At 29.0% G+C, this 15,478-nt stretch overlaps 1 protein-coding gene across 1 annotated transcript; it reads right to left on the bottom strand.

The window, feature by feature from the left end:
• Positions 1-532: 532 nt before the first annotated feature.
• Positions 533-1,405, bottom strand: LOC106431400. The gene has a single exon (XM_013872199.3). It carries the CDS (start codon positions 1,160-1,162, stop codon positions 770-772), a length of 393 nt encoding a protein of 130 aa, XP_013727653.2. The 5' UTR covers positions 1,163-1,405; the 3' UTR covers positions 533-769.
• Between the last annotated feature and the right edge of the window lie 14,073 nt (positions 1,406-15,478).

Genomic DNA, 15,478 nt, shown 5'->3' with positions numbered 1-15,478 from the left:
CTATACTGACTTAGTTTTCAAAAGTCAAAAAGAGTTTTTTTTTGTTAAATGGATATTTCCTTAGTTAACGATGAAATTGGAATTTGCGATGGCCTAAAATGAAAGTCAACATAGGTATTTGCCCTTAAAGACCAATATTCAAATTCAGAACAATTAGGTCATATCCATTCGACTAAAGTAGGCCAACGGATCACGACGGAACTGGAAAATTAAGATAAGTATGATGGATGCAAGAAATATGATTGGTGTATCGGATCATGCTCTAACTTGGAATTGTCATGATACAACTTAGATTTAAATACAATTTTGTACCCGCGCTTATAGTCTAGGTCTAAATAATTATTGAAAAAATATATATATATATATAATGAAACCGGTAAAGCTAAGGTTTAAAATGTTAACACGCTAATACTAATCCGAATTTGCAAGTTAGAATGGATTACATTCTTCTTTTCTTGATCAAGTATAATTCAATATATCCAAAACTTTCTACGGAAAATAGCAACAAAATCTTGAGATAATCAGGTACAAAAACAAAACAAAACAAATGCTTGAGATATGCAAATCCATCAAATGACATTAATTACATCAAGACAATTTTCTCTTATGTGATCATTACATTCAACAATCAACATTATAAAATGTAATGATGATACGTGAAGCCTAACCACAAAAATATAGCAGGCCCCATCATCAACCAAGACCCAATGAAATTTTAGGATCTTATTATTACAACAAATGAACGAATGAATAAATAAAAGTATGAAAGCTAAGGTGACCTATAGTTGAAACTCTGATTATTACCCAAGTATTTAAGTTCCAAAGAGATTTGTCTCTCAATCTTAAGCTGCTTGTAGAAATTAGCTATGAAAGTCTCAGCTTTGTTGTCAATATCTTCGTCTGAAGATGGATCATAACTCCCGGCTCTATACAACGCTCCTCTTGAAGAACAGGCTGAGTCCGATTCATTCTCCTCGGCACAAGCCGCTGCTAAACCGGGTCTATCGTTGAAACTGAACCGAAGAGCTGAGGAAGAAGAAGAACAACCAAGCATTGGTACGAGACCCCAGAGGCTATTTATCTTGAAACTTAACACGAATTTCACTTTATTTACGGCTCGTCTCAACCGGCTAAGTAGCGAACCGTCTTTGATCTTTGCCATGCCAACAATACAATACCTTCTTCTTTTTTTCTTGTTAAATAGAATGGCTGAGTTGGTTTTCTCTTTTTTATATATGTTGGAATTGCTAAAGTATGGGTCTTATATAGACTTGGGCAATGTCGGCTGCAGGCTTATCTTCTAAGCAAATTTTCAAAGAAACCTGTTTAAAATATAGTTTTAAATTATTATAATATGGGAATAGGAAACTGAATGGAAGTTTACGTACCAGTATTGAGGCGTATCAATATGGTATAGGGAGAGAAACTTCTAATTTCTAAAAGAAAAGTGGGGGGGGGGGGGGGGGGGGGGGGGGGGGGTGCACGTCATTCACATGATCGTATACTCGAGTATATTATATAGTTTATAACATCTTTTCCTTTTTTGGTTTCTCCTTTGTTAACGCTTTTATTAGTAGTCTAATGGCTACTCGTTAATTACAAACTCCCTACCTGCATAGAACTCCAAACTAATGACTTAGAACTGAACCAACCAATGAACTGTTGGCTTTTTAGACTGATTCAACGGCAAAACGTTATTAATAGATCCAAAAAAGCAAAGTAGAAACGGCAAAACCACCAAAGAATGGGTCACAGTCAACATTTCGGGCGAAGACTTCGATTTCTTAATCGCGTTATCAGATTTCTTCTTGGAAACGAAAGATGCTATGGATTGTTCTATATCATTTTTAACAACTTGTACATTTAGTTTATTAAGGGTCTTAATATTTATTTTTAAATATTCTTTCCGTATTTAACAAATTGATGTTTGATTTTTATTCTTGTATTTAAATAATGTGTTGTAGATTATAATTAATGCATTTTGATTTAAAATAAAATAAAATTTTCAACTTTAAAAAATGTGATTGGTACATAGAACTTTATTGAAAAAAATAAAACTGAAAACAAAATAAAAAAGGTAGACAGAAATATATATTTAATTTTCATTAATATTTGTGTAAATCCTAAAACATTAATCTTTCAAATACAGAAGGAGTATAAATCTTCCAAAAGCTTGTAAAACATTAATGGTTGTAACTTATGTTTTAATATATAAGATTGTTATTATTTTAAGTGATTTTTTTTTATTAAAATAATTTAAGTTTGGTAACCATATTTTATTACAGTTAGACTAAAACATGAACAAACAAAACTTAAACAGAAACTCAGATTTAAGTGAAAGTAAAGGCAATTTATCATGAACCGTTACCCAAAGCCCACTTCTATTAAGAAAGCCCGTCAGTAAATGGCCACAAGAGATCCAAAGGCTTAAGTTCGAATTGTCTAATTTTAATCTCAGGCTCTAGAAAAAGGTGTAGTAAAATAACATCACATACAGTTATTGTTAATGACTGATCTTTTTTTTTTTTTATCGATTGTATTATTAAGTCTTTTGGGCAAAAAATTCTAAACAATAAGAACTACCAAAACAAATATAGAAAAATAATACACCAGTATAGATCCAAAGGAAACTAACACAAATCTATTTTGCATGTGGATGACCAAATTTTTTTTATATAAAAGCTCCATATTTGATTTTGGAATAGTTGAATCTCAAGGGAGATAATCTTTATATTAATCAAAAAAATACCACGTTTCAAACTGAATTGGGAACGATTGCCACTTTCTTTTTAATACTTCAGTAGGAGTCACCGAGACGAGACAACTCTTTATATTGCTCTACTAAAAATAATAGAGTCAAAGAGATTACCATTCCATAGAATTTTATGTTGCCTTTCGAAGTAACCATAGTTTGCAGTAAGAACTTCATCACCATCAAATGAAGAACCATCAGCGATTGAAGCCGGTAGGACCCGTCGCCACTATCTGCAGTAGATATGTCAATTATCTTTTCTAAACGTTTCAATTGAACCGAAGTTTTGGTTTTACCAAATCCATTGGAAGAAACATACAAAAGAACAATAAAAAACGTTGACGGATTTAAACAAACTAAATGATAGAAAGTAAAGCAAATCAAAGAAAAAGAAGCAAAATAAATCAAATAAGCCGATGTCGGAGCTATAGAAGCTTCCGGCCATCGGCTTGAAACTAAAAAAAAATCTTTCTCATTTTTTCTTGACCGCTAGAGTTTTTCCAAGGTGATTTTATGTTGGTTTATAATGCTGAATTCATTAATGACAGATCTAAATTATAAAAAGGTAAAGATTGTTACAATTCAAAAAACAACATATGGAATAAATGACAAGACATCAGTTTCATGTTCACGCTTGCAATTTCCAATCGTCAACTTTGCTTCACTCGTTTTTGTCTGCCACTCTTTCTCAACAATTTTAGTAGAAATGCGTACCCATTTTTATTTTGTAAGGGCATCTCCATCCCTACTCTATTTTTTTCTCTAAAATAGAGTAAAAGTGAATATGGAGTAAGAAATGCTCCAACCCAACTTCATATTTCACTCCATAATAAAATTTACTCTATAAATGGAGTAATCTATTTTTTGTTTGTTAATCACTCTATTATGGAGTTGAAAATGGAGTAGGGTTGGAGCAATTTTACTCTATTTTCACTTTTACTCCATTTTGAAAGAAAAAATGGAGTTTTACATTGGAGATGCTCTAACATCATTTCGTTTTCTTTAACAAAAGCAAAACGAAACATCTTTAGAATTCTTTTTTTCAATATCGTGAAACCAAATTTCATTATCCCTTGGTTTCTTTGATATATTTTTTTAAAATATAAATTAAAGAACCACCCGTAAACAGGTCTCTGGCTAACCGATATAAAAACAGTAATCCTCAATAATAGATTAGGCTTATCGCTAAAATTACATGAAAAAGTAAGTGAAAAAACAATGAAAGGAAAAAAAATCTTGGCTCAAAAACCGAGACTGGTCCCTCCTCATCACCGTAGACCCCAACGCCGACTTCACTAATATCAAGCCGACCACTTCATATTCACTTCCTTCTCAATAGAGACGCCGACACACGGAATTGAAGATCACCCAACAATCTTTTCTTCAACCTGACTCACCAAAACCCGGGAGATTAAAACAGATCGCACCGTTGAAAGGAATCGCCATCTTCAACTGATCCATCCCGGTCGCCTAAGCTCTAGCCACAGAGAATCACGAAGGTCAGCTCTGAACCTATTAGCTAGGAGACCATTCTTTGGAAATGAAACTCGATATCCGATATTTAGTAAATAAAAACAAATCAACAGGAGGGATGCTTAGCGACATTGAGACCACTACCACCACACACCATATGCAGAAAAGCGGGCTTGAGTAAGCTGCTGCAACGACACCAGAAGGAGTTCCATAGACCTACAAGAAATATTAGTGATACAACACTGCCAAAGGTGATCAAATAATCAGCCAATGACACAGAGATATGCGCATCGCCAAAAGGTGTCCCCAAGAAAAGATGAAGGCCGAAGACCACACGAACCACCATCCTCCTTGCCAATTGTCGTTCCCAGAACATGAAGACGGGTAACTTCAAACGCCGCAAAGATGGTTTCTTTGATATTAGTATAGTTTTAGCCAGATGTTTACTGTTCTTCTTAGGTTCTTAATCTTTTGTATCCTTAACGCATTTTCTAAATGCTTCTTTTGCAGTCTTACAAAACAATACATAAAGCTATATTTTTGGAGCTTTTATATTACAAAAATTGAAAGATCTACAACCAATGTAGATCTAGTAAATTTCTAAATATGTACTACTTCTTCCGTTTTTTTAATATAAGCCGTTTTAGAGAAATTTTTATGTTCTAAATGATATGACGTTTTTGGTTTCTATGTGAAATTTATTACTCCCTCCGTTTTTTATATATGACGTTTTCGAGGAATTTTTTTGTTCTAAATTATTTGACGTTTTCAATTTTCTATGTAAAATTTATTACTAATTAATGCTAGATGACCAATGATATTATAGTCTCTATTTTATTATTGGTTAAATTGTGGTTAAGTAAACAATTAATAATATTTTTGTTTAGAAATTAAATGTTTCTTAATCTATGTGCACAATCCTAAAGCGTCATATATAAAAAAACGGAAGAAGTAACACTTAATGTTATATGACCAATGATAATATACCTTCTATTTTATTATTGGTTGATTTGTAGTTAGATAAATAATTAATGATGTTTTTGTATAGAAAATATATATATATATTTTTTTTTTTACAGCAAAAAATTTACACTCATGTTGACTCTGTAAACCAAGTCGGTAACTCCGCATCCATGTGAATGACAAAGGACGATTGTTTCCTAGCATTGCGTGCTAAGCTATCCGATCGAAGGTTTACCGTCCGAGGTACATGGACGATGTCTGAGTTGAGGAAACTTCTTTTGAGAAGTTTGATATCTTCCAAATAGCTTTCGAATGCTGGCCATTCTTCTGGTTCTGAAACCATCTTCACCAATTGAGAATAATCCATCGCAAACATTACATGTAACTGTCTTAAATTCTTCATACATTCCATTGCACAAATCAATGTCTCTACCTCCGAATGGAGGGGTGAAAGACATGCCCTTACATTCCTTGCCCCTAACAGACCATCAAACCCCGGAAAAGTACTATGCCAACCTTGCCCTGAAAAAAAATCCTTATCTTTCCATGAACCATCTATGAAACACCATCGACCTTGTGTTGCTAGGGAGGAACTGGTCTGTACCGAAGGCCCCCTCGTAGGGTCATTTCCCACATGTGCTTCTGCCCAAAGTGATGATTCTAGTTCAGCTAATTGAAGAGTATCACTCGGATCAATATCCAGATTACTAAAAATTTTGTTATTTCGGGCTTTCCAAATATACCATAAAATCCATGCAAACTGATGGTCATCCATCTTTGGCTGAACTCTCCAAAAAAGATGATCTATATTAGCAAATAATGAAGTGATAGGAAAGATATTAGGAGACGACGAAATCTTAGATAATGCCCACACTTGGTGTGCCGGGGGACATTCAAAAAATACATGGTTAATTGATTCTTCCGGATCTCCGCATCGAGCACAACATATATCTCCTTGTATCCCTCTTGCCTTGAGATTTTTCATTACCGATATACATCCCGAGAGAAGTTGCCATAAAAAATGTCTTATTTTTGGGGGGCACCGAACTTTCCAATAAAATGCTTTAAGTATATCTACTGTAGGGCTATAAAAATCTGGTGGTTTTTCCTTATGAGGATAGACTTGTTCCACTTGATAACCTGATCGGACTGAATATTTTCCATTAGTAGTAAAATGCCATCCATTTCTATTCTCAAACTGGTTCCTACTTAAAGGAATACTTTCAATAATTTTTGTATAAAAATTATAATGATTTTTTTAATCTGTGTGTACAATTTTAAAACGACTTATACTAAAAAAACGGAGAGAGTATTACTGGATATGCACTATATGTGGTAGCTTATCGTTAATCTACAAAGATTACAAAAGATTTTAATTTTCACTCAAATTCTTGCTGAGGACCCGTTGGAAAATGCACCGAATAGGTTTATCATTATAATTGAGCACTTTCTCATAGCCAAAAACTTCATATCACTAATCTGTTGCTATTTTCGATTGTTTAAGGATATGTTAACTCTTGGTGGATAGAAAATAATCGAAATAGGACAGGATGACCAAAGAAAGGGACGTGGAGATCCGGATAAGAACGCATTAACATGATGAACTGAGATTGCATTATGCATAGTATCCTCTTCTCTTTTTCAGAATATATAAAATAACATGATTTTTTTTTTGTTTATATAATATTCCACTGACAAGTTAAAGTGTACAACGACTGAAGCTTGTACAGTGACTTGCACCACAAGAACAGTTTTCTTTTCTTAAGTGAGTGTTGCTTTAGATTGTGCACCGCCAAGTTCTCCTACTCTCTCGATTAAATTTTAAGTTGAAATTCTAGGTCGTGGACCTACCAATATCAATACATGAAATTCGCATATATATAGTCAATACAGAAAATTGGCATATAATCACATTTTGGAAATAGTAATTCTGCATGTTTAGATTGTTAATTAACATTCATCATATTTTATGTATTTTCTCACGTTTTGAAAAGTGATTTCATTGAGTAATTGATGAGTGCATCTTAAGTGCAATATACCCTTTAGTTGGTCAGACACTTTAAATGGATATTAGAGCACTCCCAAGTACAAGTTCTCCTTAAGTATTTGAAAAAAAATAATTAAACAAATACAAAAGTGGAGAGAGATAGAGAACCAGGTTCTCAAATATGAACCTATATGATACTCTTTAGAACACTATTAGCTAGCTGTCATTTTAAGTGGTTTGGATTTTTAAAAACAAAAAGAAAATTAATTACTCAATAAATGCATATCAAAAAAATATTCTATCCTTTAAAAAAATGTTTAAGAGAATTTTTGTAAAAACAATTTAATCACTTAATTAAATAAAAATACTAATACTTGATTTGTTATATATTTTTAATTTGGACCCAAAAACCCGAACCGGAACCGATCAAAAAATACCCGCCCCGAAACTGAACCAAAAATTTACAAGTACCTTTTGGATCCAAAATTCGTTTACCCAAAAGAACCGGAACCGAGAGAAACCGACCTGGACAGACATGGACCAAAAAGACCGACCCGAATAAACCCGACCCGATAAGAACCTATTCGTACCCGACTTAAAAATATGTATATCCAAAACTATAATTTTTTTGTTTGTATTTTATATATATTATTTTATGATTAGTTGAAATATCTTTTGAATACAATGTTTGTTATTATTTTGTAACATTTTTAAGAAATATAAAGCTTTAAAATGTAAAATTTAGAGTTTATAAATGTTTTATTTTATAAAATTTTAGATATCTATGAAAAATATCAACTAAATTTGATGGATTTCGGATATTTCATGTCCTTTTCAGATCCTAAATATCCGAACTCGATCCGGACCCGATACTGACCCGAAAACTACGGGTATTTTACATGTATTTTAATTATAGACCCGAACCAATCCAGACCCGAGAAGAACCGACCCGAACCCGAACCAAAAATTTACAAGTACTTATAGAGTCCAAATGTCTAGGACCGAAGGATCCGGATTTGAAAAGAACCGGTCCAAACCCGACTCGAAGACCTGAACGCCGAGACCTAGCAATGGACATGGTCCTAGAGCATTTGCAATAGGAATATCCATTAAAAGGTAAAATTGTTTTAATAGGAGAAACTTTCAAAACTTAAGAATTCCATGTTAAAATTTGAATTTCTTAAACTTTTGAAAAAATAATTTAATAATAATACTTTTTGGTGACCGTTCATGGTGAAGAATTTCGATGCGGATGGCCTTATACATGATTAAATTGTTTGTTCTTGACTCAATTTTCATCTAAAGAGCATATTCAACCCAATTTTTAATTTTTACTCTATAATGAATTTTGGAATAATGCTTCATTTTTATTCAATTTTCTATTTTATAATAGAGTAAAAATAGATTTACTCCGTAAATGAAATAATGTACTTATTTATTTTTTCATTACTAATTTTCCACTCTAGTGTAGGGTTCGAACAAAATCTATTCAATTATGAAAAATACTTCACTTAAAAAAAATAAAATTTTACATTGGAAATGTTCTAACCAACTTTCTAACTTTCTAAGCAATGACTTATCATGTGTGGAGATAATAGAATGGGAGACGGTACCATTGAGGAAGCCTCCTTTTCTTCGAGGACTCGCGCATGATAATAGACAATTGATATGTGATCGCTATGAAGAGATTTTCAAAGTCTAATACATCGATGGATGATTCTGAAAGGAAGTTAATTGACAATTGAGTTGAGTTGTTTTCGATAAAGGACAATGTAAAGGTGAGTTGATTTTTCATTCATCCTAGCTTAAGTCTCTCCTTGAAAAGGAACAATATTATGTTGTTTTCTTTTCATTCACCCTAACTTAATCGTCTCCTTGAAATAAACAACGAAAAATCAATATCAAGTATTAGAATTCTATTCACAGTTAAAGTGATTTTGCATCACTGACTTTACTTGCTATCAAGTTTAATGTTGCCTACTTACTTATATCATAAACAATAAAACAATTTGATAACAAAAATCAAAACAAAACAAAAAATCATATTTTGTCTTTGATTATAAATTGATACATACGGTATATATGTCACATCTCTCTCTCTCTCTATCAACGTGTTAATAATATCATCTATTAATACTATTTTTTTAATCAAATAATACTATTTAGTTTATATGCTGTGTATATAAAAATTAATATGTTATTCAATCAATACTATTATCAAATATTTATGTTTACTATTCATCGTACTGTTACTATGGCATACCAATATTTGCGAACACAAGCCATGTGTATGAATTGAATTTTAGGTAACAAATTTTGATTTCACATTAAACGAAGATATTGCTATTAGAAGTGGACAAAGGAAAAACATGTTCACAGGCATTCCTGTCTAAGTTTCTTCAACGGATGTACATACTACTAACACTCGTAGATATATACAAATCACAGACCAGATATTTGTTACAAAGTACAAAGACTATATCTTTGACTGATCATATAGTATATAATTATAATGTTTAATCTATTTTTTCTCATATATCTTAAATTAGGATCTGTATAGAACTAATCAAGAAAATTAACATGAACATAACAAATCATGTGAACCAAATCTTGTTGTGTTGTGTCTGCAATAAAGAGACAAAATGCTCAGCGCAAACTTAGCCGACTGTTTAGATTATAAGCCCACAATCATGGTCTAATCTTGTTCTAATCATTCCTTTTTCTTCTATCTAAATAAAAAGGGATTGTGATTTTATTAATTATATAGTGATCAGATCTGATCTTGCTTTCTTATTTATTGATTTTTTTATTTGTTGTTGCTTCTATCTATATGGGAGCGTTATGTGACTCATTTTTGCTATTGGTTGAAGTCGTACACCGAATATACAGAAACCAATCAACTTGATGAATATGTCTTCTAATAATCACCAAAAACTGAAATATTTGTGAATTTTTTCAGTAGCTTCATAATTCAGTCCCATTCAGGCATTCACTTCTCCCATGTGCCATCCTTAGTAGGGTGTTTGCTAGAACTACTTAATCAAGATACAAATTAATTTAACAAGTAATACACACATTGTTCAACATATTGTGCTCCGGTAATTGTAGTGCTTTTATGAGTTTTTAGATAACGTGGCATTTGTCTATTTTGATATTTTGTTTACGTAGAAACTTAAGTTACCATTTTTAGCACTAAAATAATCCTTTTTGCAATCAAGTTCATTCCTAAATTTTTTTTTTGGGTCAAAAACCAAAATTAATAATAAGCAACTATTACATATATTTTGGCCACCGTTTTAGCAAACGAACACTGATTCGAACAAGCAAACGAACACTGCCTAAAAAACAAAAATTATTTAATCATTGATCAGTTATACTATCGTAGAAATTACTCCGTCAGTTTCATAAATATACATGTTTTATAAAACTTTTTTTTTTAAAAAGGATATAATTTTTTTATATTTTCAATGCACTTTATCAATTAATAATTAATTATAAATTTAGAAAATACTAATTGCATTTATTAAAATTTTATTGGTGTATAATTATAAGAAATAAAGAATTACAATTGTGCATTTAATACTACAGTTTAATATATTTTATTAATTTGTGTGAAAAATCTAAAACCTGCATAATTTTGAAACGGATGAAGTAATTTAGCATGAGTCAGTTATAGTTTCATAGAAATTAGACAATCCATCAACAATCAGTTATGATTTGGGGAAGTTCATTAAATGTCATTTTTGATGGACAATTATTCAGAAAAATACATCTTAATATAAATCAAGCAATCTTATATTTTAGCTGACTAGGTACATTATTAATGTGTGCATAGACATAATTTACGTTGATAAATTTCTGAAACAGTGTGAGAATAGATAAGATTAAGGTAATAAGGTACATGCAGAGTACCATATAGATATTCTTGTCCAATAAACGCGTAATAATGGACGCAATCTATTTTTCTGCGTTTTGTCCAGTTACTTCCGAACTTCATAGTAGCATTATAACAATGATGTATAAAAGTACAAACTAGATTACTACATATGTATGATGTATGTAGACTAATAGTCACATGAAGTATTAATGTCGTCCCATCGTAGGACAAATAGATTTGAGGTGGACAGCAACATAGTCCAACCTTCTTTTTATATTATTTTATTTTGGTCTATATAATACTTTTTGTTTCCAAACTATAAAATATCAATGTATTTTAAATATATACTAAAAACATATTAAATTTTAATAATAATAATAATACATTATTTTTTGTATTTATCAGTTTACAATAATTTTAGACCAATAGTATTCTAATAAGTACAATTTATCTTTTTAAAGTTTGTAATTTATCAATATTAATTAATGAAAATGCATAGAAAACATAAAATATGTATTTCTGTAACAATTTTTTAAAAAATATTTTTTTTCTAAAACTGGAAAAGGACCACATTATCTATCACTAAGTGCGACATAAAATAACTATTTACATGGACTACATGTTTTTACCAAAAATGAAATGTTAGAAGTACAATATACCAGCAAATTGTATTTGTATTGATAGACGAGTTTTTTACCAAATAAAACTAGTTTTTAGGAAAGTACCAACGATAAAAATTTGAAAACTACCACTTTTATATAACTCTTTAAATTTAATCATGGTTATTATGTCGGATTTGACAAATATTAAAAACATATACTAATGTTTTCAACAAAGTGTTCAACTATAATTTTAATTAGTTTATTTCAGATTCTTAGGTCTTTTAGTTTAGAAATAAATGTGACACATATTGTACTGAATTTCTTATGAATCAATATATAAATAAGATGTTCTTTACATTTATTTTATGTTCAAATTTTGTCAAAAAAAAAAATAATTAACTGTTACTAGAGAAAGATCAAAATATAAAAAAATAATGAATATAATCTACTATTATTAAAACAAAATTTTACTTCGAGAAACATCATCCAATTCATATTTTATATTAGTATTGTTTTCAATATATAATGCATATATATATATATATATATATATATATATATATCTAATTATGTATGATTTATTTTATAAAATATAGTCGATGTACATTACTTTATAATTGTGATTGTTTATTAATAAAAATACTAGGATAAGACCCGCGCCTTGCGCGGGATTAAGTTATTATTTTTATTATATTTTGGAGAATGAAACAATAGTTTGGCTTCATTTGGATTATGGATGTTCAACTCGGATATCGGGTTGGTTTCGGCTCGGTTCGGTTTTTTTCGGTATTTAGTTAGTAAAATATAACTACTATTCTAAATCCATATTTACTTTGACTTTAATCTTTCACATACTTTTAAAAGATTTCAACTCGACAACTAAATTGATCAGCCAATCTTGTTGCTTTAAATCATTAGTGTTTATATATATATATATATATATATATATTTAGTTTGAATATTTATTAAATAAAAATTCATATGCGTTATATTTTATGATCATTTGTAACTTATTATAACAAAAAAATAATCTATTGATCACAAAATTTTCAGAGTGGGAATATTCAAATTTCTAATAATATATAGACGTTTTGAAAAATTCAAATATAACATATAAGAAAAAATATAAATGTTTTTATTATATATTTAATGTGATTTTTTAATATCTTTCAATAATATAAAATTAAAAAAAAAAGAACTAAGATACCAAAATTGTTATCAAATATTTATTATTCATAATAATTAATTTTCATATATACGTTAATCATATTAGGTAATTTCGTAGCTTCTAATTAAGGAAAGTGCAAAAACAATTTTGGTAGATTATTTATCAATTCGATAGTTAGTTTAATAAAAAATATAATGTAAGTCAAGATGGACCAACCTATTTTTCTAAGAATAGTATATTTTATATAGTCATTTATTAAATGAGAATTTATAATCATACAGTTCTATGATCATTCATATCATTTTATAACTGAATGTTTAAATCATCGATAACAAAATTTTCAATGTGAAATCTTTAATAAGTTTATAATTTATAATTCATTGAAAGTTTTAATATTAAAATATTTATGTAATCTTATGGTATATAGTATAATCTATATATATATATATATATATATAAATATATATGTTTTATTATTAAATGATATTTTTTACTCATATGATTTTAAAATAATGTGTATCTTCTTATAATATTAAATAAAAGTTCATATTAATACAATTTTATGATCATTTGTAACTTATTATGACAAAAAAATAATCTATTGATCACAAAATTTTCAGAGTGGGGATCTTTAAATTTCTAATAATTTATAGACGTTTTGAAAAATTCAAAATATAACATATAAGAAAAATTATAAATATTTTTATTATATATTTAATGTGTTTTTTAAATATATTTTAATAATATAAAATTAAAAAAAGAACTAAGATACAAAAATTGTTATCAAATATTTATTATTCATTATAATTAATTTTCACATATACGTTAATCATATTAGGTAATTTCGTAGCTTTTATTTAAGGAAAGTGCAAAACATTTTTTGGTACGTTATTTATCAATTCGATAGTTAGTTTAATAAAAAGTGTAATATAAGTTAAGATGGACCAACCTATTTTTCTAAGAATAGTATATTTTGTATAGTTATTTATTAAATAAGAATTTATAATCATACGGTTCTATGATCGTTCATATCGTTTTATAAAAAAATATTTAAATCATCGATAACAAAATTTTCAATCTGAAATCTTTAATAAGTTTATAATTTATAAATGTTCTTGAAAATTCATTGAAAGTTTTAATATTAAAATATTTATGTAATCTTATGGTATATAGTGTTTAATATATATATATATTTATTTATTTTATTATTAAATGATATTTTTTACTCATATGGTTTTAAAATCATGTGTATCTTCTTATAATAAAAATGTTAAACCATTGATCATTAATTTTTAACATAATAATTTTAATAGTTTTAGTCATTTATTGTCGTTTTTAAAAATTCAAAATATAACATATACGAAAAAATCTAAATTTTATTTTTATAGCTAATTTGATTGTTTAATTTATTTTAATAATATAAAATTAAACAAATAAATGATGGAGGAGATATACATTGTTATCAAATCTTTATCATTAAACTCATTAATTGTCATATATATATTAGTCATTTATGGTAATTCCGTAGGTTTTATTTAAGGAAAGAAAATATCATATCATATCATTATATCATATAGTTTGACCAACTTATGTATCTAACAACATATAAAAATCGAATGTGGACCTACTTATTTTTCAATTGAATGTAATTGACTACCTAATTGAGTGCCACCTATGCATTGGGGTCTCTTTTAATTAATACAAAATTGAGGTTACATCTTTTCAAATGTTCCTCAATTAATATATAAGGGATTTGTCTATTAAATAGGTAGGATATTTTATCTAGATCCGAAAACAGACCAAAACTAACGTAAAAATACAGATTCGGATCTAGGTCTAGAGCAAAAAAATCTATTGGGTACTTTTTAGGAGCCACATGTTTCGGTTCAAGGCTGGATTCTATCCGAGACCCGATCGGGTATCCCAGATATGTTTTATGTATATTAGATATGTTTTGGTATTTTAGATATAATTTTGGTATTACAAATATTTTTTTATAAATTTTGGGTTTAGGTTTTCGGTTATAGTTTCAGGTTTCAGGTAGAATTTTGAATTTTAAAATAATATATTTAATTATTTAGATAAAATTTGGGGTATTGTTTTCAGGTAAAATTTTGTGTTTTTTGGATAGTTGAATATTTAGAGTTTTTTTTTGAGTTTTCGGATATATTATTGAGGTTTCAAATATTTTTCGAGTACATTAGGTTATAAATACTTAAACCAACCCGGACCCCCTATGAACATTAAAAATATTTTACATGTATTTTAATTATGAACCTGAGCTGATTTGGACCCTAAAAAGAACTTATCCCATTTCGAACCAAAAAAATTTAAGTACCTAGTTAGGTCCAAATGCTTATGACCTAAAAAATTCAGATCTAATGGAAACCGATCCAAACCCGGCCCAAAAGTCTGAATGATCATGCCTATGCCTAGTTAAACACATCACTAGTTTGTAATTGGCCTAAAACTATAAAACTTAATTTGGTTGCTAATTAGTATCTTGGTTTTATATCTTATTCTACCACTTTTAATTAGTAACATGCAAAATGAAAATTTGAATGATGATACAATTTCAGCACGTACATATCACTAGCTTATTTTCATGTATCATATTAATTCCTCTTTTCCCCTTTTGTACGAACAATCCATTTGT

The sequence above is a fragment of the Brassica napus genome, chromosome A2, assembly GCF_020379485.1.
Source record: "Brassica napus cultivar Da-Ae chromosome A2, Da-Ae, whole genome shotgun sequence".
NCBI classification, from domain to species: domain Eukaryota; kingdom Viridiplantae; phylum Streptophyta; class Magnoliopsida; order Brassicales; family Brassicaceae; genus Brassica; species Brassica napus.
The sequence above is the reverse complement of the archived record's forward strand: the minus strand, read 5'-3'. Positions and strand labels throughout refer to the sequence as shown.

Bases quoted from the DNA above. Each gene is read 5' to 3' on its own strand.
- LOC106431400 (XM_013872199.3), bottom strand. From the start codon at position 1,162: ATGGCAAAGATCAAAGACGGTTCGCTACTTAGCCGGTTGAGACGAGCC.